General features: G+C 33.8%; 1 protein-coding gene across 2 annotated transcripts; it reads right to left on the reverse strand.

Annotated features, from left to right (window-relative positions):
- Positions 1–1,732: 1,732 nt before the first annotated feature.
- Positions 1,733–19,407, reverse strand: LOC149797917 (uncharacterized). Of its 2 annotated transcripts, none has more exons than XM_089960500.1 (5): positions 19,333–19,407; positions 13,432–14,007; positions 9,901–10,137; positions 8,819–9,382; positions 1,733–2,956 (listed from the first exon to the last, which is right to left on the reverse strand). In XM_089960500.1, exons 2-5 carry the CDS (start codon positions 13,529–13,531, stop codon positions 2,706–2,708), a joined length of 1,152 nt encoding a protein of 383 aa, XP_089816626.1. In that variant the 5' UTR covers positions 13,532–14,007; positions 19,333–19,407; the 3' UTR covers positions 1,733–2,705. The 2 variants fall into 2 exon arrangements, with proteins under 2 accessions (XP_089816626.1, XP_089816625.1); XM_089960499.1 differs by having other exon boundaries at positions 8,819–9,385.
- Between the last annotated feature and the right edge of the window lie 7,238 nt (positions 19,408–26,645).

Below are 26,645 nucleotides of genomic sequence, written 5' to 3' on the forward strand. Positions count from 1 at the left end.
GTGTGCCTTGTTACAAGTAAGTGGGTTTATTTTTCACCGCAAAGTTGGTTTGGACGAAAGCAAAGCAGATACTAGCAGCTCAGGCAAAGAAAGCAACTTCAAAGATTTTGAATTATCAAAAACGATTCGGCTGCTTTGGTGTAGAGGATGCATTTAAAAAAATTGATTCGGTAATAAAACCAATTATTTGCTATCGGTCATAAATTTGTGGATATGAATTTAGTAGAGATCTTGTAATTGTGCAATACAATTTTTGCAAACAGTATTTATGTCTTCCTAAAGCTACCAATAATGCAATTTTGTTAGAGGAGTGCGAAAGATACCCACTCTGTACCTCGAATTTTTAACGATGTATTAAATATTTGTTGAAGGTTTCAAGAATGTCTTCAGCTCGCTACCTACAACAATGTTATTTAATTTTGAAAAGATTAGATGAAACTAATCGTATCACCTGGGCTACCAAAGTTAAAGACATGTTACTTGTTATTTCGCTTCGGATTTGGGTATACCTGGCTAAATAAAGATGTTGGGGACGTAAAACAATTTTTTTCACTATCTTTACAAAGAATTAAGGATTTAATTTTCCAAAACTGGCAAAATGATATTAATAATCACATAAATATGTATATTATAGTATGCATAAATCTAAACTGTAACCGGAAAAATACCTCTAATGTGGATTACCGTATTTTCTTAGGAAGTTATTTCATAAATTTAGATGCTCATGGCATACACTGAAAATAAAGACAGGAAGGTATAGCAAGATTTAGATAAATACTATGTCTTGTGAATTATGCCGGAGGAAAAAAAAATGTTTATTTGGTGGAAGAAGAATTCCGTTTTGTTGTGGTTGTCCAGCTTATGACCATTTAAGAAAGAAATACTTTAATGAAGTTCATTCTGACCCTTGGTTTTTGATCAAGGTCACATAAATTTAATGTTCATAATCTTGTTAAAGTCTAATATTTTCTGAACCTCTTGATTTATTTACTTCATACTGCGCATGAGTCGTTATGAAGCTAACACGTTAATTTGGCGCATGCTCGCTCAACCTTTTGACATTGAGGTCAAAGTAACACATTTCGCAGCAATGCGCTGAAAGTTGGGTTAACGTATAGACCCTGGTCTTCGAGTTGTGATCTTTGTTTGTAATATCTTCAATGTTTTATTTCGAACGAATTAATTAAATTTGATTTCTTTTGTATACATGTGTGCTCGCGTGCGTGTGCGCGTTGAGAGAGATACAAATAAAATAAATGTGTATTACATTATGCTCATGAACCCTTTGGGGGTTAAAAAGTGTGTGTGTATCTGATTTGAATTGTTAACGTAGCTTTAACAATTGTTCAGTCATACCGCTACGATGTCTGCAGCGTGGCAGTTTATAGTGATGTCTATCTAGCACTGGGGCATCATACCGTAGACATGTAGCATGATATCCCACCCAGTCACATTATCCTGACACCAGGCCGACCAGTCCTAACACTAACCTCTTAATGTTGAGCGCATAGCGATGCAGCTGATATGACTCTGCCGGGGATCGAACCCACGGCGGACGCTCTAACCACTAGAACGGTTTGGGTTAAGAAGAAGATATATATATATATATATATATATATATATATATATATATATATATATATATATATATATATATATATATATATATATATATATATATATATAATCTAGACAAGATATACATAGTATCTAGACAAAATGTAACAGACCGACTTATTCATATTTTATTTAGTAAATAAAAGTTTCAACATAATTTAAATATATAAAATTAGCACTATACATGGATTTTATTTCCATAATATTAGTTGAACCTGCAACCAAATAGATGCAACATGAAAAATTGCATTTTGTCCCGCCTACAACTGTAAATGTGCAAGAAATATACAGGCAATACATATTAGTGCAATTAAAAATGCTCTCTCTCTCTCTCTCTCTCTCTCTCTCTCTCTCTCAAACAAGTCGAAAACATACAAATATTACCAGTACATTATCTGTACATTACTAGTACATTACCTGTCATATTGAATATCAAAAAATGTTTATTTCACAAAGTTCATAAATAATGATATATCTATTATATTTTAAACGAAAAGGGATAAATTCATGAAATGAGACCATTTAGTCCAAAAAGTATTGAGATTTTGCAGGACTCTTTGATTTATTTTTTAAAATATGAAGACAATTAAGGATCAAACGTATGCACCCAGACGGTTATGTCCCCTGATAAATGGTTTCGTCACTCGAGTTCTAGCATCCTTTGGTATATGCACTATAAATTATTGATGCCATTTTAACTTTATGAAGATAAGTTAGATAAGTTACATAAAGAGCCAGATCTAAAATAAGATCAACCGTCATTGGCTGTGTAAGTCGACAACGATGGAAGATCAACCGTCATTGGCTGTGTAAGTCGACAACGATGGAAGATCAACCGTCATTGGCTGTGTAAGTCGACAACGATGGAAGATCAACCGTCATTGGCTGTGTAAGTCGACAACGATGGAAGATCAACCGTCATTGGCTGTGTAAGTCGACAACGATGGAAGATCAACCGTCATTGTCTGTGTAAGTCGACAACGATGGAAGATCAACCGTCATTGGCTGTGTAAGTTGACAACGATGGAATATCAACTGCTATTTGCTGTGTCAGTCGACAACGACGGAAGGCCAACAAGAACGAATGATCAGCTAGCAAATACTTTGCTCATACAAGAAACTCCGGTATGTGCCACGTTATCATACAAGTCTTGTGCTGTCTTTTCATCTCCGTGTTGCGTTTCCAGATGGCGCCTCATGTCCACCTTCCTCTGAAATGACCGTCCACATTTCTGGCAACAGAACGGCTTGAAACCTGTGTGTTTCCTGCAGTGGGTGATCAAGTTTGAAGACTGGCTAAAAGCCTTCCCACAGTGGGTGCATTTGTATGGCTTTTCACCTGTAATAAAAGCAAAGATGACAATTTTTATGAATTTATTTAATTTTTAAATATATACTTCAATTAAAATATACTTTAAATTCTAACATAATATATTTTTCTAGACACATGTATCTGTAAAATTTTACATTTTATAATCTATAACATTATAAAAGAATAAATGTGTATTTTAAGAAAATACGTTTCTGTATATCCAAAACACAAGTTTTGCAAAAGACGCAGTGAATTTAGAGTTTTAAGTACATGTATCCTAAAATATGGCTTTTTCTAAACAACTGCTCAAAGCCTTCAAGTTTCACAATTTTACAAGTTATTTGAGTGTTGGTACATTTTGAGCAATGTATTCTCTTTAAATCTAAAACTTCGAGTCTTTGGAAATTCTTAAAATATAGGCTTATCGTATGATGCATCGATAATGTTTGCATGATTGAAATTAAATAACTCAATTCACACCACTACGCATGGAATAAAGTGTTTGCCATAGACTGTATCTCTACAGTCAACTAAGCAGTAAACTTCAATCTACTTGGATTTTATTACTCAAAGTTCCAAATTCATCTGTCCAGTATGTTCTACACGGAGATTTACACAGAATTTGGATGCAAAATAAAGAGATATGATGCTTATTGCATTGATTTTCATATATATATATATATATATATATATATATATATATATATATATATATATATATATATATATATATATATATATATATATATACATACATACATACATACTTCAAATGGATATGATCATCGTATTCCAACTCTAAGTTTATCTACAAATGGAACACAAATATTTTATGAGAGCCAAGAAATTGTACAGGTTCACTCCAACGCAGGAACAAGCAAAAGCTAAAACACACGAAATGTTTATCGTTCGTGTATATATCGATTTCAATAAACACTAATAAGTCAGCAATAGGTAAAAAAGACACTGATCTTAAATTTTGAAAGTCACTTTGATTTGAACTATTATTCATCTTTTCTTTTTAACTGAAAATGGCTTATTTTTATTATTGTCCGTTAAAGTTCACCCTAAACACAAAGACTGCGATTTGACACATTCTTTTAAAACTGTTTCTACAAACTATTTATTCATATTAAAATTGAGACAAAACAGGAATGAAATCTTTTGAATTTGATTTAGTTCCCTTGGCGACTCTTGCTTGAAACCGGCAAACACAATCTTTCATTTTGTTTCCTAAATGTCATTGAAGTAACCTAATTTAGACCCTGCCCTGACAAAAGAGGTTGATTTTGACGGATAAACATGGCAATTAAAGAACGGATAGAAGAAATTTAGAGCAAAATGTTCCAGATTTCCAAGCTTGGTTCGTATCACTTCTCATTGATTCCCGAAATCTCTGTTCTTAAGTAGATGTCGACAACAAAATGGATACAAATGAATTCCCTCATGATCTCATTTGAGAAACATCTTCGCGAAACCGATCCGAAGTAAATCAAATATTTCAAGTGCTCTCAGTTTATACAAGAAATGATTTGCTTTTCCCAAAGATCGGTCTTTACATGAAATTCAATTAAGAGAATGATGTCTACGAGAGTAATTACAACAGCGCGATAAACCTCAAACGTCTAATAAAATGACCGACCCCAAAGTCCGAGGGGAGATGTCAAATAATTACAAGATTACGGGAATTATTGTGTTAAGAATTTAAACACCACCAAGTTTGGGTTTTATCATCCCTTCGCTTATATTTCATTAGAATCAAGAATCAAACATGCCGGTTTTATGCAGATTTTAACATTGCCATTCAAGGCAGACACCAGTATACGACAGACTGGCAGAAAAAGTGAGAAACTAATTTATCCATCTCTCAATCATTTTGATTGAATTTGCGCAAATCTGAGGATCTGCGTGATTGAAGAAAATTTGTCCAATCATTTGAATTATGGAAGTATGGAAAAGACTATGAAGTGTCAAGACTTTAAGACCTAATTGCAAAACATTTTAGATTCTCGCGATTTGGAAAGGTATTGATAAATTTTGTTTATATAATTTTCAGATTGCTTTTGTTTCCTGTATCGCGACAGCTTCGTATCATCTGTTTATCATAATAAAATATTTTTCATTTATTGTCTATTTATTTCTTATGTAGAAACTCATCGTTTCATTCATCTTTTCCGCTCCAAACAGTAGCATACTCTTTGTCTCCATTTACCTCATGTCTATATAAATAGTCTAATTTTCCTAAAGTGTGAAATTTTCATAAACGATTTAACATTTTATTTTATATCCAAAAATATATAATGAACATGCCATGTGGAAAATCAATTTTGACTTTCACAAAAAAGAAAGAATGAAAACAGTAATCTTACACAGCGGTATAAATTGTTGTTGTTGTTGTTGTTGTAGGGTTTGCAAGTAATTTTGAATTTTGATAGCGCTTTCCACAATAGGGATACGGATAGGGTCCAGTGTCGCTGTGAATCTATAGATGAGTAGAGAGGATGGATGGGTTAGTTAATTGATACATTGATTGATTACTTAACTGACTGACATGTTGAATCAATCAAACTAAAGATTAAGGATAAGGGAGAGGAAAGAATAACAACTCTTTTAAATACTAAATGGCTACCTTTCAGAAATGTAATTTTATAATAACATTTTACAACAGTGCATGTGCTTTCCTTTTCATGTACGCATACCTGTATTGTTTTAATGATTTATTATTACAAATCTAAAGAAATAGGATAATGGACTAGTATTTCATGTTTTTGCTTCACCTGCACATGCATGGTAATATACCGTAGTCACTTTTTATGCTGGCGTCTTCAACGGCGTCAACAATGATAAAGTTTTGCGTTAAAGTTTTTGGGAATCACTTTTATGTCATTTCAAACATTATGTTATTACTGTGGTTCTGACGTTTATACGCTGATATTCTGGAGTTCGTGTCTTGCCTGCTTCAGCATGAAGTTTGTTCATCATTTTGAAGGCTGTTAAAAAGGTTTGTAGTTTTGTGTCAAAAGTTTATTTGGTGAAAATCATATATCTTTGGCATTTGTTGCTGCATTCAACAGAAAGTTTCTGATGATATTATAATATATCTTAAGTTTATATGCGGATATGCATTTAGTTCCTGCATCAAGTCTATATGCGGATATGCGTTTAGTTCCTGTATCTAGTTTTAATGCGGATATGCGTTTAGTTCCTGTATCTAGTTTATTGCGGATTTGTGTTGAGTTCCTGTATCAAGTTTACATGCATATTTGTGTTGAGTTCCTGTATCTAGTTTATATGCGGATATGCGTTTAGTTCCTGTATCTAGTTTATTGCGGATATGCGTTTAGTTCCTCTATCAAGTTATATGCGGATTTGTGTTGAGTTCCTGTATCTAGTTTATATGCGGATTTGTGCTGAGTTACTGTATCTAGTTTATATGCGGATATGCGTTTAGTTCCTGTATCTAGTTTATTGCACCGCTCCGGTGGCCTAGTGGTTAGAGCGTCCGCCTCGGATGCGGGAGGTGGTGGGTTCGATCCCCGGCCGAGTCATACCAGAGACTTAAAAAATGGTACTAACAGCTGCCTCGCTTGGCGTTCAGCATTAAGAGGTTAGTGTTAGGACTGGTCGGCCTGGTGTCAGGATAATGTGACTGGGTGGGACATCATGCTACATGTGTGCGGCATGATGCCCCAGTGCTAGACATCACTATAAACTGCCACATTGCAGACATCGTAGCGATATGACTGAAAAATTGTTAAAGCTACGTTAAAAATCAAAATCACATCACACATCACATCACTAGTTTATTGCAGATATGCGTTTAGTTCCTGTATCAAGTTTATATGCGGATTTGTGTTGAGTTCCTGTATCTAGTTTATATGCAGATTTATGTTGAGTTCCTGTATCTAGTTTATATGTGGATATGCATTGAGTTCCTGTATCTAGTTTATTGCAGATATGCTTTTAGTTCCTGTATCAAGTTTATATGCGGATATGCGTTTAGTTCCTGTATCAAGTTATATGCGGATTTGTGTTGAGTTCCTGTATCTAGTTTATATGCGGATTTGTGTTGAGTTCCTGTATCTAGTTTATATGAGGAAATGCATTTAGTTCCTGTATCTAGTTTATTGTAGATATGCGTTTAGTTCCTGTATCAAGTTTATATGCGGATTTGTGTTGAGTTCCTGTATCTAGTTTATATGCAGATTTGTGTTGAGTTCATGTATCTAGTTTATATGCAGATATGCGTTGAGTTCCTGTATCTAGTTTATTGCAGATATGCGTTTAGTTCCTGTATCAAGTTTATATGCAGATTTGTGTTGAGTTCCTGTATCTAGTTTATATGCCGACTTGTGTTGAGTTCCTGTATCAAGTTTATATGCAGATTTGTGTTTTCCTGTATCTAGTTTATATGCGGATTTGTGTTGAGTTCCTGTATCAAGTTGATATGCAGATTTGTGTTGAGTTCCTGTATCTAGTTTATATGCAGTTTTGTGCTGAGTTCCTGTATCAAGTTTATATGCAGATTTGTGTTGAGTTCCTGTATCTAGTTTATATGCGGATATGCGTTTAGTTACTGTATAAAGTTATATGCGGATTTGTGTTGAGTTCCTGTATCTAGTTTATATGCGGTTTTGTGCTGAGTTCCTGTATCAAGTTTATATGCAGATTTGTGTTGAGTTCCTGTATCTAGTTTATATGCGGATATGCGTTTAGTTCCTGTATAAAGTTATATGCGGATTTGTGTTGAGTTCCTGTATCTAGTTTATATGCGGATAAATGAAAGCTCCTGTCTCACGTTATATGCGGATATGCATGGGGTGGAACTCCTGTCTCAGATTTATATGGGGATATGTGTGGGATGTAGTTCCTGTCTCAGGTTTATATGCAGATAGTCGTTGAGTTCCTGTCTTGCCATTCTAGCCTACTTAAACGGAAATGATGTTTACATCTTAAAGGTGTATACTAAAATACTTGAAAGAGACACATCTTCAACACGAGTTACTGAAAATTTAGGATGATATTACTGTTTGTCTGGTTCGATTCCGGCTGGGTCATACCAAAAACTTATAAAAATGGTACTAGCAGCTGCCTCGCTTGGCGCTCAGCATTAAGAGGTTAGTTTTATAACTGGTCGGCTTGGTGTAATGATAATGTGACTGGGTGGGACATCATGCTACATGTCTGCAGCAAAAAGTATACACATTGATATGCGTTGAGTTGCTGTCTCGCCTACTAAACATTATGGTCAACAATACTAATGTTTTGTGAGAAAATATATGAAAGTTAGATACATTGTTTATACTGATAAGTATACGAATGCAGGTGAAACATTTTGTTCCGCAGAACACGTGTAAATTTTTGTTTATTAATTTTGACTTATAATCAAATTTGTCTATGCATTTCCACCTCTATAGACTACGCGAATGGCTGAGAAACAAACTGAAGATTCGGGTATGAAGCAAATCAAACGTATGTTGATAAGTAAATGTACACAAATAATTTGTCGAAAAGTGTTAGAGAAGCGCTACACAAAAGAGAAAGCAAAGTATAAAAAAATAAACAAATTTATTAAACAAATGTAAAGAAAGACACCACCATCCTCCTTTACACACTTTTCGATTCAATAAGATTACGTTAAGAGTGTTCAGAACACTTGTTAAATAGTACTAAATTATAGCAAACGGGGAAAATAACTCAAATTTAAGCAAAGAAAAATTATGTTCAGTTGCCTATATTATTCATCACAGGCATGCGCACACATATATAGAATAAAAATATTTACCAAATGTTTGTGTTAAGAGTCCATTTTGAAAACAAAATGATCAACCAAAAATATTTCACTTTTTAAAGATAAGGAAAGTAGGTGCAATGCTATAATCCACTCACCTGTGTGAATGTAGGTATGCTTCTTCATGTCGGATTTCTGATGAAAGCGCTTTCCACAATATGGACATGGGTAGGGCCGAGTGTCGCTGTGTATCAGCAGATGAGTAGAGAGGGTGGAAGAACGTTTGAAGCATTTCCCACACTGTTGACACTGAAAACTCCTTTCTTGTGTATGCACTGCACGGTGTTGCGTTAAGCTGACGGCATGACCGAAAGTCTTGTTACACACGTCACAAGCATACGGGCGCTTGCCACTGTGCGAGCGTCGTACATGGACTTCTAGTCCATGCGGTGTGCTGAATTGTTTCATGCATTTAACACACTCGTAAGTCCCTTTTTCTAAATCTGCATATTGTCCGCTAACGATTATGCCGTCAACAGACGCGACGTTAAACCCCTTTGGATAGAACGAAGGATGGTATCGTGTATCAGACAATAAAGTGGGGTGAGTAAAGGCCAGGAAACTATAAGGGGATCTGTATAATCCCCGTAGCAAATTGTAGCGGTAAATTTCACTCAGGTTCAATGTGCGATCAACACTGTCTCGTTCAAGATGTGGCACGTCTTCTGGAAAAAAAAAATAAAATAAAATAAAATAAAAAATACAATAAAATAAATAAATAAATAAATAAATAAATAATTGAATAAATAAATAAATAAATAAATAAATAAATAAATAAATAATACTATTAATAATACTGATAAGTAGTAGTAGTAGTATCAAACTCCAAAATCCGTAGATTTATGTTTGTAGTTACATATTGCGTCGACACATCTGGGTCTATTCAGTTTGTTGGCGTTAATAGGTAGATTAAATATCATTGACCCTGATTTGCCAGCGTATTATGTAAGGGCAGATCAGGGTATATGCTGTTTGCAGTTGGACCCAACTTATATGCGAGTACATATGGCAACCAGATTTTAAGTCTTTGCTATGATAGATACATATAGATAAAAAAAAACTTTTAACACGTTTAGTTACAAGTTGTTTTGAGTGGATGCAATGCGTTTAAAATTTATTTTGGTTTTAGGAAGAAAAATATAAATGCAGAACCACATTCGATTTAGAACTGTGCGATTACCTATTGAACCCTGTTTTTCGGGACTTGGAGACTGTTTCTTTGGTGGATCATGCAACCATGGCCGGAAAGCGTTGAATTTCTCCGTGGACATGGGGCGGTCCGGAGACCGTTGTGAGTTTGCTGTTTCCTCCTGCCAGGAACTAGCACTCTTTGAACTTCCATCAGTGGCGGTGGTCAAAAAGGGGATAGAAGCCATGTAAGCCGGCTGAGGAGTAGTACTCAACACTGTGTCGGTATCTGAAGAAACACAGATACTGTTGCGTCAGACCCTTCAGTGCAATGATATCGTATCTCTTTGACACAAAATCTATCACAGTTTGTTTTGAAAAGCCTAGACTTTTGAATGAATGTTGTCTATTGCCATTCCATAGTGGCTATCAATGAACAACAAAATCTAAGAAAATATCAGCGATCATTACATGAGGTGTATATTTAAAATGAAAAATAATTCCTTTGTGTTCCACATAAAGAAATATAAAACTTTATTAACATTGTAATAATGATATTGTTGCTATAGTTCACGCTCTTGTCGTGTTTTATTTCACTATCATTGCTATATCACTTGTTGCGTTGTTGTTGTTGTTCTTCTTCTTATTCTTATTATTATTACTATTATTATTGCTGCTGTTGTCATTTTTGTTGTCAGTTTAGCCCTAAAATATTAGACTTTTCAAAAATATAGTAAAACAATTACCATTATGCATATTTGAGTTAAAGGCAGATGGAATTGGTAGTGATGGTGGTGGTAGTAAGTCAGTGCTGTAATTTTGTAAGCTTACACATAATTACTGAATATTTCCCAGATCATTTTTTCAAGGACGATTTATATTTCTCCAAAGTTTTTCGTGTACGATCTTTAACTCTGAATTTGTTTTCCGAGCAACTGACATACACAAAGAGAAAGACAAAGATACGAAAATATGCACTGTTTTTTTTTGTTGTCAGAACTTAAAAAGTAAAGTCTAACGACCTCAAACAGTTTCAAAGTTTGTTTTTCCTCAAGACGAATCGATAACATAAAGAGTCTGAATGTCCCAATTAACGTCAAATTTCGTATTAAAAGTAGCTTAAAACAAAAGGTCTTTTCCGGATGCAATATGAATTATTTAAGACAATATAAAAGCATTCAAATGAAAGAAAATGACTTTTAAAAAAGAGCAAGTTTCGTTAAATAAATTATATGTCATATCGAACTAAATATTTTCCAAATATGTATATTTTGAAATTTTCAATCAAACTGACTAACTCACCTAGAGGTTTTTTTTGTTTCTTTTTTCTTGCAAAAATACATGTGCATATATTTTTGCATAAACACAATCGTGGAAATCTCTCATATTGGATATTTAAGATAAAGAGAACTTCTCAAAGATCATTGAAGAAAATGGAAATAGACATTATCAAATGTAAATCTGTTAAGAACGTGGAATGGTCCTCGTCTTTTTTTTTTTTTTTTTTTTTTTGCTGTCTCATTTTCTTTCTTTATATATAAAATTTATTGTCTTAGAAAGAGCATGCCATTCCGCTCTGTCCATTTCCTGATTTTTAGCTACTCAGACTCGTATTTGTATGTGTTGTTGAAAAGAAAGCTTGTGCATGTAATCGCGTTAAATTATACATTTTTATGCAGAAAATGGTTCACCTTCAATTGATCAGGATGTATGCTACCAATATTTTGAATATTTTCATGCTTATTTGAGTATGCATATAATAAAAAATTATTGCCCTAAAATTCCTGTTATATGTATGTGTGTGTGTATATATATATATATATATATATATATATATATATATATATATATATATATATATATATATATATATATATATATATATATATATATATATATATATACATACATACATACATACATACATACATACATACATACATACATACATATAACAGGAATTTTAGGGCAATCATTTTTTTATTATATGTATTCTCAAATAAGCATGAAAATATTAAAAATATTGGTAGCATACATCCTGATCAATTGATCATATATATAATTAAGAAAAAATCATATCTTTGATAATCTATAATACCCAGGTGAAAGATAAAATGATATTTGAATTGTTTTTAAAGTGGGAGTAATATATCACGTATATAAAGCTATTTATCTGAAGAAATATTAGTATTAATGACGTTTAAATTTTCGATATCAAATAAATCTAACGGATCCCTCTTTTTTCTTTAAGATCAACATCGTTTTACTAGTGAATTGTTTTTAATTTTGCTTTTATATTTGTATATATATATATATATATATATATATATATATATATATATATATATATATATATATACAATATTTTCAGTTTCTTCGGATTTACAAATTTAAGTCATTGATTTTTGTTTTACTTCATCTCTCTCTCTCTGTCTCTATCTCTCTCTCTCTCTTTCTCTCTCTCCTGATATATCTGTAGCTAAGTAGGTAAAGTTGATGAACGAACGAATAAATGTATAGATTGAAAGGTCTGTTGAACTATGGTGGAACTAATATGCAAAATTTACAATGTTCAATGGATACAAGCAGTGCTGAGCAAATATTTATGTGTATATCTTGTTTAAAGATCTAGAAATATATATTTTAAGTAGTGCAATTCTGTGTTGAATAAACAGTCGGAGGCTACGCAAGAATTCTTCTCTTAAATTGTGTTTCAGTCTCTTCTGAGACCGCTTAAGCGTTTATAAATTGTTATTTAACTGCATTTCGCACATTTAAACAAATTCTATGTCTGTCTGTCTGTTTGTCTGTATGGATGGATGGATGTCACATCAAAGCAGCATGGCCATACAGTATGTAATGGTTGTATTGTACAGGTATATTAAAAATGATAACACGGATCATTTTTCGGTGGCTCTTATAGTTGTACATAGGACCAGATTAAGGCCCTTGTAGGCCCAAGGCACTTCTTTAACTTCATTGACTAACTCTGCCTCTTTGTGTATACACTTTTCAATAAAATGGTTTTGTAGGCCCTAGGCAGAGTGCCTACTAGCCTATTGGATAATAAATACGACCCTTGTCAAACCTCCATTTATTTTATGTATTGATTCAGTCATACTATGATGGGCTAGACTGTTATGTTTCTAATGAAGGTGATGTTTTATTTCAAGGATTATTAGGTGAATTAAATGAAAGTGATGACAGTAAAGATAACTATTTCAGTTTAAACGCACGCTCAGGCTTCTGGCGTGGATACCATCAAGATGAAAGAAAAGAAGAAGAATTGTGTTTGATATTCATTGTAAAAATCATAACCTAACAATTAATTATGTTCAATTAATTAATTATTAATTAATTAAACTACTCAATTAGTAAGAAACACATTTGAATGCGTATTTCGAATGAATTAATGGTTGTTGTTTATATTCGTTTAACAGATGTCAGTCAAATATCTTTAAAAATTCACACGATTGCAGTACTTAATAGTTAACGTAAAAATAAATCGATACAAAATCATTTTCTCATAGAATGTTCAGCAAAACCTTTGAAAGGTTAAAACTTCAATGTCAGTCCCACTTACCTTTAGGTTTTGGAGTGACAATCTTGAAAGCACTGTATTGATCATATACATGCTCATCCATCGTATTGTTGACGTTTTTTATCAAAAAAGATTTCGGCATGTTCTGTTTTTGTCTTTTTCTTTTAAAAATCAAGTGTTTCTCAATCGTTTATCCACTTAATGAATTAGATATCTGGCTTTCAAAAATGCTTAAGAATGTTTCAATTCACAAGTTAATTTATTCTGTTGTTGTAAATGCACTATCTGAGCAGCTCGTACGCTTCTGCGAACTATTTTCTTTCTTGAAGCAAAACGTGGAACATCATAAGTCACACGAGGTTACGAACAAATCCTTCCTGAAATGTCCCAGTGTACATCTGTTATATGCCTTTACAATCGAACCACCTCGCGATGGCCACGCTTGAGCATGCGTAGATGTAATCTATCCACAGGTGCACAGATCCCGCCTGTAAATCAGTTGGTTGGATTTTATTAGGATTGGCTGCTTACAATTACTTTAAAATCTGATTAACTCCGCCTTCGACGTCTCTATTATAATTCAGTTTTAGCAAACCTTCGTCTCTTCTCCGTCACCTTCTGAGTTTATAGTGGAGAAAGAAAGATCAGATTAGGCAATCGTTTATCACAGCAGTATCTTGCAACTGCAGCAATCATTAGCTGAAACAAAATGTAATTGCTTTGTTAGGCTGATATCTTTCTATTATTTCCATTTCAGAATATAGACTCGGTGCGGTTTCTCGTGCTTTTTTGCACGGAAAATTAAATTAAAATCGGATTTAAATATTAGCTTCTGCATTCTGATTCACGCGGTGATTGTAAGTTTGGGGCTTGTTAGATTTGTTGTTTTTTTTCTTCTTCTCCCTGCTTCTTTGGTTTTACTTTGAGCCCGAATGAATCGATTGTGTTTGTAAGCGTTTCTTCGTTCGAACGAACGTAAGTATGTATTTACGTATGTATATTATTTGTCATGCGTGTGTACGTGCATGCATTAATCCATCCATCCATCCATCGACCCATCGACCCATCGACCCATCCACTCACCCACCCATCCATCCATCCATCCATCCATTCACCCATCCTTCCATCCATCCATCCATGTAGCCACCAATCCATATATCTATCTATCCATCCATCCATCCATCCATCCATCTATCTATCTATCTATCTATCTATCTATCTATCTATCTATCTATCTATCTATCTATCTATCTATCTATCTATCTATCCATGCATTCGGTTGGGTTGCTTATGCGTGCATATTTGGGATAGAAACTATATACCTCAAAAAGGAGATAAATGAAATTATTAACGATAATAATAACTGAGGGGAAAAGTCCAATTAAAACTAAAAATGTTACTTGGTTTATTTGTTGTTTTTTATATTAAATCCAAAGAAATGTCGATAAACAAGGTCCCAAAGATTATAGATAAAGTTGGTGATAGTATTGGGGGTATATGATAGCTTACTATGTTTGAATTCGACATTTGAAGGAAACATGTAAAACTTTGACTATTGCAACAATATCTTGGAAAGTAGATGTAAACACACGCACAAATATAATTAGCCACTTCCGCCTTCATTTGATATTGTGCACCAATTACTTTTCTTATAAAATGGAAAAAATGAAGTGTAATCAAATAATTTTCTGATATTATTATCTTGTGTCTTATTTTTAAAATAACTGTTGATAAATAAGAAATGACTGGAATTTCAGAATAGTTTTGAAAACTCTCAGATTTTTGACCTCATGGTATGCTCGAGCTCATTCAGTCTCGTTGTCCCTTTCTTCTCGAACAGAAGAAATTCAGTTAATCCAAACAGGATCGTTGCCAAACATATACGAATAAAAACCGGACTGTAATGTTCAAAATGCCAAAATCTTGTTGTTGTTGTTGTTGTTTTGTATTTGTTTATGCGTGTGTGATAGACATACACATGCCAATACATATGACGATGAATCCAAAATTGTTGGTTAAGGTAGCAAAACATCTGAACCAGGTTATGCGATTCAGAGGAAAGGACATCAAGTTTGTAAATATACCACATTATCGTTAATTGATTCCCAACTACATGTAGTTTTATTTAATAAAATTGTTCGGGTTAAGCATTAAACAAACAGGTAGTAATGAGTTCGAGTTACAAATAAGAAATAGGCAATAGGTATTAAGTAACGTTATTAGTATTCATCAAGTACTTGCTGGTGCAATGTGTTTTATACATTCATTTTCATTTCCATTATGTATTCAAAACTACCATATTAGTTTAGATATGTCTGCGGCTCGCTTGGATTTATCGTCTTTGCTTGTTTGAATTTTCAAGGATGTATATATTTATCCATCACTATGGGTTGTTTTTTTTTTTTTTTCTCGCTAAATTTCACGATTTATCAAACATGCTCATCTTAAGAACACAAATAAAAATCGGTCCAAAAATTGAAATCAAATGAAAATAATAGGTTCAACCAGTTTCCGTACTGTCGATAACAGATCGTTGCATACGGTAAACTTGGAAGCATTCCGCTTTAATAACAGAACGCTGTATACGGTAAACATGCAAGCATTTCGCTTAAATAACAAATCGTTGTATAAGGTTAACTTGGAAGATTTCCGCTTTAATAGGGGAACATGTAAACGGTAAACTGAGAAGAATTCCACTTAAAATAACAGATCGTTGTATAAAGTTAAAAAAGAAGAATTCCGTTTAAAAAACAGAACAGAACGCTGTATACGGTTAACTTGGAGGCATTCCGCTTTAATAACATAACTCTGTATAGGTAAACTTGGAAGAATTTCTTTAGATACTTAAGGTTAACTAATTAAGCATTGCTCTACCATAAAAGAATATGAACATATATTGCAGACAGCTATTTATTAAAAGCGAATGCAATATTAGGCCTAGTGTTAACAAAGTTACATACATGAAAAACAGTTAAATGATTGAATATGGTGGAATTTTTATGTTTCCTGTTTCTGCATATTGCTTCAAACTAATTAAACCCTTTTTCTTTCGAAGGATTACGAATTTTGTTCCATTAAAATGGAGTAATAATTAATATAAAAAAACTTCAAATAACTGTCTCTAAACAAACTTATCAAAACTGACTTCGGCTTTGAAGATTATATAAAATTCTTGTGTACCAAAAACATATATCATTTTTGTCAAAACTCAGAATGCCTTCTGATAATTGAAGCTTAGTTGAAATTAAAAGATATGAAGCAATAGATTCGACAGAAGTGACAGATTTTGTATGGTATATACTAGCCATATTATTGACGTGACAGATTTTGTATGGTATATACTAGCCATATTATTGAAGTGACAGATTTTGTATGGTATATACTAGCCACATTATTGAAGTGACAGATTTTGTATGGTATATACTAGCCATATTATTGAAGTGACAGATTTTCTATGGTATATACTAGCCATATTATTGCAGTGACAGATTTTGTATGGTATATACTAGCCATATTATTGAAGTGACAGATTTTGTATAATATATATATGTTTTTTTCTAATGGTCTATCCATTATATACTAATTAAATTGTAACTTTACTTATTCAGCACAAGCATTCAATAGTTAACTTTTAGTAATAAGAAAAGAATAAATACATTAGGTAAATTTGCATATGAAATGATTAAAAGATTATTATTATTATTATTATTATTATTATTATTATTATTATTGTTGTTGTTGTTGTTGTTGTTGTTGTTGTTGCAATTTGTATTCAAGATTTGTATTTATCCGTCGACGCCCTTGCAATTAATTGTTGATTACCTGTTCAGAGTTTCCATTTAAAACTATACAAATAACATTTGATAATGCTCAATATTTGTAGCATGTACTCTGTGAACCTGTAAATGCATATGAGAACGAACTACTGTCTGCTGCATATAACTAGATTGATATATTAGCTGATTAGTTTCATATCTAAAGAGACCAGTTGATTTGAATTTAATTATGACGTCGTTACAGTGCTTAAAAGTTCACAAGACAATTAGTTAAATAATATTGTATTTGTCATAAATGTTAAATAATGGGTGCGATCGACAAGTTCTCAAAACATAGAATAAGTCCTTCCCCAACAATGGATTAGAGATCCACGCGGAAAGTGACACAAAAGTAATATGGTTAAGCACATGCATATGCAAATACAGTTGTGTAGAGGTTTAACGCCATTTCTCAGCTCAGGATATGGCGGTCAGTATAAATGGCGGAGGAAGAACACGGAGAACACCGGTAAGAACCACCGACACAGGAATCTAATGGCAGCTACCACAGTGGCGCTCGCCTCTACCGAACACTGCCATCTCATCTCAGTCTGCATGGGTTCGAATCTCCGGCTCGGCCAGTGTGGGTATATGAGAAAGCTGCATACAACTGTAGACGATTTATGCAAAAGAGATAGAAGAAGAAAAAAAATGGGGTGGGGATTACATAAATAAATGAGATTATAAAAGAATGACCCGTGGGACATTTTTGAAAAGAGTATATGTACCAAAAAGAATACACCAAATAATCAATAGATAAGAAAAAAGTGTGTCATGGTCATATGTACGATTATGACAATATTTAAATGACTAGAAATGGTCCAATCTTGAATATTGGTTCTCCATATATGTAAAAAGTTTCGTTTCTTTAATGTTTGAAACCAGTCAAAAAAACTAAAGGTAACATTTTTTGCATATATCAACATATTAATAACTGATATCGAAATATTATTTATACTTAAAACCAATTACCTCCGCTATGTAATATGATTATTATCACACAAAATAATAAAGAATACACCAAATAATCAATAGATAAGAAAAAGGTGTGTCATGGTCATGTGTACGATTATGACAATATTTAAATGACTAGAAATAGTTCAATCTTGAATACTGGTTCTCCATGTATGTAAAACGTTTCGTTTCTTTAATGTTTGAAACAAGTCAAATAAACGAAAGGTAACATTTTTTGCATATATCAACATATTAATAGCTGATATCGATATATCATTTATACTTGAAACCAATTACCTCCGCTATGTAATATGATTATTATCACACAAAATAATATACAGATTTGCATATCCGGTATCTGCACTAAAAACAAACAATGGATTATCTCGCAAATTGCTAGTATATAAATCAAACGTAAATCACGTGACAATTGAATTTTAAAAAATAAAAAGATTAGCGTGGCTGCTAAATCTGACCAGAGTAAACATTATCAAACGCTGTTCAAAAAATCACATTGTGAACAACGAATCAGAATGAGTCTATTATGCATAACATTGTTTCAATGAAAGCGATAATTTAAATTATATATTCAGAAATTTTAAAGACAATGTCAATAGTTTTGTTTTATCAGTTCAAAACAAAGTTTAATTTTAAGCTAGGTGATTTGCTGTTGACATGCTCTCCAAAATAATTATTTAGTAATTGGCAACATCGATCACTCATTAAATTAATTAGGAAAGTAAGCCATCCTTAAAGCGACTGGTCAGTCAAGCGATCGAACGATGAGTCAGTCATTCAGTCATTTAATCCACCAATAAGTAAATTAATTAATTAATTAATTAACGAAGAAATAAGCTAATTTACAGAAACTTTCTTAAATAGAGTACCATCCATCCATTATATTCGATCAGCTTTTTAAAATTATTTTTTTCACCATTTCAAAACTCTAAATAGCACGTAACTAGATGAGAAGAGATACAATGTACATCAGACCACACCGAGTGTGCAGTATCGATCATTCCTACATTTGATTGATCAAAATCAAACATTAGAGCTCGATCCACACATAAGAGAACATAAACCAGATGGAACCTCAGAATTAGAAATGGGAAAGACCGTGCATTAAGACCCAATTGTAGAGATGGACAATTTTGCTCCTAGCTAGATATAATACCTCTCTTCCTGACACTTGGAGGTATCGGCTGCGAAGCTCTGGTCCGCGCATTAATCCCTTGTGCGACATATCCGGCTAACAGTGCAGGACTGGCTGGTGAGACTACATTTGTCGGAATTTATTAGATAGTTTTATTATCAAAAGTTACAAGGTTCGACCCTTGGGGGTTGACCTGAAATAAACCAACAGTAATCTAAAGTGCGCACAAATAGGTTATTTTATTCATACAAATATTGATTTATATCACTTTTATGGATGAAAGATTGAATGTTCTGTGTAATAGACGCTAATTATTCGCGAAGTGACATCCCAGATCACCGTAAAGTTGAATGCCTAGCAAGAATGTTCGGAAACAACTACAAATATCGTAGAAGACTGATTGAGGTTGATGCTTGGATTGATCAAAACTCGTGTCCCTGGACGTTTGCATTGCAAGGAATATAAAAATATACGACTCCTACATAACATAGATAACATTTTAATACAATACGCACATGGATACATAAATAATAAAGATTATTAAAATCTTTGTTCAAAATATATAAACACCTCTTGGCGCAATGTCAATACATATACATTATTCATCTACTTCGCATCTATTTATATATCAAAATGTCACTGTTCGCGATTTTAATCTTAGAAACTGACTATTATTTATTGAGTCTAGTAGCACCAGCTACCCCCGTCCCCACCCCCCGCTCCAGGGTCATGCTGTGTTGTAAAAATCTGTCGCCGATTTCATAAAACGTCCTAAATTCTGAACACTGTATCAATTAAAAGCACAATATGCGTTCGGGAAGGCATATTACAAATATGTGATTGCGACACCAAAAAGCTTGTTTCCCATATGAAGTTTGTCGATTAAACAGCCAACAACTATTCAGTGTATAGGTGTGCGTACTAGAGAGCAATCGGAACATTCTCGGCCTTTTCCATCAAGTCAAAAATGAAGCATGACCTGGTAGAACTGACAGAACGATGTTCCGATGGTACTAGAGGGGTGTTACTCCGATGCAGGAGCAAAAGCTGTTTAAAGCGTCCAACATTTTTAACTATGGACTAAGTCTGCTCTCTTTTGTCTTGTGCCTATCAACAATATCTTGCTTCTGCGACATTTTCAGCCTACTAACCGTATGGGTTTCCATTGTACAAAACGTCTTAACTTGAGTGTATACGGTTCTCAACATATTGCTGCTGTACGGCACTTTCAAAGAACCAAATTCAGTTATTTAATACAGGTGCGTAGATTTGCGTATTCTGGCGTACGAGCGTACACATTATTTGGCTTAGTTTTATTCACAAGGGACAAACGGTGCGTTCTTCTCTCGCATCCAGTAATTTATAATATGTGTAAATAACCTGATAGCAATGTTTTATTTCTGACGCATCAATAACTGATTCGGGATAGATTCGTATTCTGTACAACTGCAGTCTGAGCCTCAAATCGGAAAGTGTTTGAAAGTATTCAGTTATAGAAAATAACAACGAAAATAAATTGATGGAACGTGACAAAAATAAGAAAAGACATATTCCATACATTTATAATTGTACTAGTTTTCTTAATGTTAGTAAACTGGTTGTAAGAAGCCATTATAAATATTGCGCTAGTGACATAGCCATGTACTACACAGAGTGAAAAATATAACACAACAATAATTATAGTTCCACATGTTTATTTCGAACACATATACAAACAGAAATGTGATATAGCCTGTGCGTTCATTCGTGTGTGGGTTTGTGCAGGCGTTCGCATTTATGTAGTACACGTACTTGTATGAATCCTTAAACCATATTAAAAGTACTATTCCTATGAATCTGTTAATAGGGTTCGTTGCGAGTCGGACAACTGGAACCGCAGAAAGTTAATGTTCCATTTAAAACATATAAAAGAATTGCAGAAAAATATACCAGAAAAAAATCTGATACCGAGTTGATGTTTGCGTTTCAACAGAAGGAAATGAGCAAAGTCGGGAGCTATTTGCGCAATGAATGTTAAGAAAGCAGTTTGGCTAACAATAATCGAATCCGTCACTCTTTTATATCTTTTTTGAGGACGGGGGTAGAGTCCATTAAAAATTCCTGAAATTTTTTTTTAAATGCCTTAAATTTAGAAATAGAAATTTAGAAATTCAGAATATCTGATTGATTTCCCCATCAACTCATTGATTCTGTTACATCCTTTCTTTAAGTCAATGATTTTTGCGTCTTTCTTAATCTTCTTTCATATTCTTTAGAACCCGTTCAAACCCTTTAGTCTACGTTCAGACCCTTTAGACTCCCTTCAGACCCTTTCAAATATACCTTCTTTTTATCGACGGTACTTTCAGCAGCATATTGGCATTACATGTGAGCTAAGTGTCCGTCTCCAAGGACACACTGAATCAGCATATAAGGGCTAGCCTCGTTGGGTATCGAACTCCTGACGCTTGGATTAGGAGTCTGTCACTCAGTTTAACTACTGCTGCTTCCTGGCTTCACCTTTGAAGACTTACATGACTTAGATTTAATCGTTAAAATGGTGGAAGCCCATACTCTTAAGTTTTTGGTTGAATAAGAAATAAGGCTTTATATTCAAACGGTTATAAAGGACATGCCTTCGGTTTTGTTAATAATCCCAGACGTATACCCGTAAAGAAGCCTTTCGTGATTTAGGGGAGATTTAAATTGTTTTATTACCTCACTTATTTAGAGATAAGTTCCACATCGTGATACATAATATCGTAAACAGCGGTAAACATCAGTAAGAGCCTGGAATTCGGTCTTTACGATCTTAAGTGCATCTGTGATTGTACTTCTGTACGACATTATTATCGTCAATTGTCGCGAGAGTTTGTCAGCTGGAAGGGGGCACGTGCCTATTTCTTCTGGTGAGCGCGCGTGCTTACAAAGATAACTCCGATAAACACCTATCCTCGACAAAGGATCAGCGAAATATGATTGTATATCAAATCAAATATCTATAATATCGTGAGCTGGTGTCGTGTGTACAAAAGATTTATTTATCGAATTGAGGGTACTTCATTGATAGCGACCATCTTGAACCTGAAGATATCTACATATCGTGCATTTTAGCAGGTGGGTTAAACTTGGAGTGCGTAAAGATGATAGTGTTCCCATAAGTGTTCGCTGGTTGTATCAAAACCTGGCGGTACTTGTCAAATGGGGCGTAAGATAAACAAGTGAACTCCAAATAATGCGATTAGTGACAGCATCACATTGTTGGCACCTTAACTATAATGGGGGAACATCTAGACAATCATGGGTAATCTGAAAGGTGTTTAATACTCGATAACGACAACGACGCCGAAGACTTATAAACATAAACCCATGTATGAAATCATGTGAATGTAGACATATACATTCCCTGAATCAATTGAATCGCTTAGAAAAAGCATATTCAGCTGTTTTCAAAATGTGCCTATTTTTTCAAAGAATCAGTGTCGCCCACATTTAGTTTAAAACAAAATTTATTTCAAACAGTTTAAAGTAACCACAGTGCGTAAAATAAACGTTGAATTTAAAAGAAATGTTTATAGCACTTACTCTAAAACAACCTTAAACAAGAGAAAAGACTATACACTCATGCACTGGCACAACACAGACATTAAAGATATAGCATTCATTTGAAATAGGTGATTGTTGTTGTTATAGGGTTTAACGATATTTTTCAGCACACGGTCAGTATTAATAGTGGAAAAATAACCCGCTAATGTCCCGGAAAAAAAAAACACCGACCCTCAAGAAGCTTCCGGCAAGCTTTCTCACATACCATCATTGGCCGAATCCCAGACTCGAACCCACGCAGACAGAGGTGAGATGGCAGCTATCCTTAACGGAGAGCGCTTTAGACCATTTGGCCACCCGGGGCCCCCTAAAATAGGCGAATATTGTATACAAATGAAAGTGAATATGTAAGATCAACTAGTAAAACCTTAAGTCCTGTAATACCATATAATTCAAAATGAGAGCCAAGTCGCGCGTAATTTTGTTGCACAAGGCTAATTCAAACTGAACTTTGGGAGCATACTCAATGCAAGATAGCGGAGGGTGGGGTGGGGTGGGGTGCACAATACATTATTTTTTAATGACATTTTTTATCATGTTTCTTTTTATTTGGTAGTGTGAATGCCATAGCTCAGTTCGTATAGCATCAGTCTCGTAATTTCATGATCGTGGGTTAGATACTCGTCCGGCTACTATAGTGTCTCCCTAACAGAGGTACTTAACTCCAGTGTCGTTGGCAAGACAATGATATGTTAGAAATGCCGTTAAAACCTTTTAAAAAAAACGCAACAACACTTGAAAACAATGTTACAGGTTTTTAAGTCCCAACTAGCATGTTTCTGTTGCCAAGCATTTAACAAAGACGTAAATAAAAAAGCTACATTTTTTTTATAAAAAAAAGGAGGAAAATGAAAAGTCACTCGGAGGGGTGCTTATTTTGTGTGTGATAATTTAGCAACCGTGTATTCTTCTGTACCATATCAAGTTATTCTTAAATCTGAACGATATATCGAACACGTCGGATCTATACCATTTCTGGTCTGTGTGTGAATCAATGTGGTTTAGCATTTCCGATTCAATTTCCTAATGCTTCTAATGAGGTTCACCTTGAAACGTTAACTAGTCTGTTTTCGTTGTTTTCTTTCTTTCTTGTTTACCTCGTGTCGTTCTAGTGCATTGTCTGAAGTGAGAGATTTGCAACTAACATTGCAAACATACAAGTTGCCCTATCCGTGTATAGCCAAACGACGGAGGTAGCAGGCTCGAAATTAACCTTCCACACTCGACCCAATAATTTGTCCCACATTTCATATATCAATTCAAGATGACGACGCAAGCTTTGAATGTGAAACAACATTTACTAAAACGTCATGTAATCATAACTGAATGAAAGTTTTAATTTATGGCTTAAATACTGCATAACTTTCAAGCCAACAAAGACTACTTTAGAAAAAAATTCGCTTTGTAGAAAAAACGGCGTAATGTCCAAGTAAAACATAAATTCTAATTTACTATAAATATGTATGCTCAGAAAAAATTAAACCGCGTTTTCATTTTAATAATTTTTGTTGTGCTGTGCAAGATTTTTTATGTTCACTCGTGTACAATTTTCCCGTCATATTCATTATTTTTGCATTCTATTTTGATATCAATATCGAGAAATAAAATCTGAATGTGTCAGACATGTTTTAGATATTGAACCATTTACTGAAAAAGAGCATCTTTAGCTTTCAAATAACTTCCCAGATCTTTGTCTATCAGTTTGTCCGTCTATATAACTAATTTTCTAGTTTTTGCGTCGGCAAGGCACTTTACCCGCTTCGGCACGATACAGCCTTTAAATGATGCTGTCAAACACCAGCAAAATATATATATATATATATATATATATATATATATATATATATATATATATATATATATATATATATATATATAACGTTCGCAGTGTCTGGGCAAGACACTTAATTCCTCTACATAGTATAAGAGCTCGTGTTTGTATTTGCCTTTAAGCACAAATCAAAAGCTTAGCTGGAGACGCATTAATTAGGGATAAAAGAGTACTTACATCGTTAAGTATACGACGTGGCATCAATTTTTGATCCTTCGATACAAGATTATATATACATCTTTGGTACATATATATTTTCTTCAAAGCGTCTTTGTAAATAAAAATATGACAATGTGATATGAATCGTTTAAGACATGAATTCCGTAAAACGATGACTGATGTAACTGTGTAGACCATATGTGCTTGAAGCCTATATAGATGCCAAGAAATGTAATCGTGTATGTTTGTCTGTCTGTCTCCCAAGTTCTCTGTTTTAATAGATAGATATACAGATGGATGGATGGATGGGTGGGTGGAGGGAGGGAGGGAGATAGATAGATAGATTGATAAACAGACAGATGGATAGATAATTGTATGCAATTTCTTTTAGCAGCCTGTGATGTTATATTGTCCATTGTCATACTTAGTGTTATACTCTCTACTATGACTATCTGAAAATTCAAACATGTAAAACTGACAATACCTATACATTAAGACTAATAAACTTTAAACACAATAAGTGGTTATTTTGAAAATAACTTTCTTCAAACATTAAAAGAAAATAATTTAATAAACATTTCATAGTTACTACAAATAGTTAACATGCATAAGAGTTTGGTACATATGTCTACTTCCGTGAATTCCTTACACTCGTATTGTTATAAGTAATTAACTGATTTCGACCAGATTTGAAGGAAATACAATGTTCATAATGCCTTGTGTAAACCTTGCGGACTGCGTAAACCAAGTAGACTAAGTTGTGTTACCAAAATCCGGATTGCGGCTGGTTGACTGGATTAAAATGAAGTAATGTTGTGGGATTTGTTATGTTTTCATACTCGTTAAAATATTAAATTGGTTGGAGAAATAGACCTTTGAAAAAGGTAAATAATATGATGTCATAAAGTAATATACATACAGACTAACGCACGCATACATACAAACTGACGCACACACGTACGCACACATTTGAATGCACCAGTAATTGCCTCTAAAGCAAATCAGCTAAGCGGTGCCTTCCGTTCTTAGCAAAAAAAAAAAAAAATTAAACACAAAATATGGAGGGCTAAATCAACACCTGACTTATATAATTTGATATCTTTTTTTTCTTAGCTGCAGATTAAAATATTCAGGTAAAAATTATCCATTTGATCGGAAACATCACATATAGATGATCGGAGTTATGCGATACTTATTTTCTTCTGGGGTTGGGCTGTCTCCAGATACAGGCAGATTTTATTTCAAGTATTCAAGTACCCATTTGTCTACCCATGACGGTCACCTCCGATCATCCGATATTTATATTAAGAATTACCATCTTCATCCACTGGCAACTTTGATTTCATTTAAAATGAATCAAAAGGATATCGAGAGCATCGCTGCGATGTGATTGCAAACCAGCCGTGTTCAATTTTTTACCGGTGTCATTGTACACTGGGAATGTTCTATCTTGCGTTTCATTTACCAAGAAAAAATGGAATCTTCTCATGCCATGTGCAAAGGAGTTTGTGATGATTCTATTCTGACTGATTAGCTAGAAAAACAGAGAAGAAAAGAAAACCGAAATTATCCAAGGCTCAGCTTCAACGAGTGAATAATCAATCGAATTTCAACCTGGCCTCCTGCTAATCGGATTCACCTCTGATTTAGCCCCAGTTCTTTTAAGTATGATTTTATTTATAGCTGTCACCATCTCGGGATTCAGGTGGCAAAACGTATGGTAGTGTCCACAACAATCACAACTGTCCAGCCAAATATA

This window comes from Sinohyriopsis cumingii, chromosome 6, assembly GCF_028554795.1.
Source record: "Sinohyriopsis cumingii isolate HCF-2022 chromosome 6, ASM2855479v2, whole genome shotgun sequence".
Lineage (NCBI taxonomy): Eukaryota > Metazoa > Mollusca > Bivalvia > Unionida > Unionidae > Sinohyriopsis > Sinohyriopsis cumingii.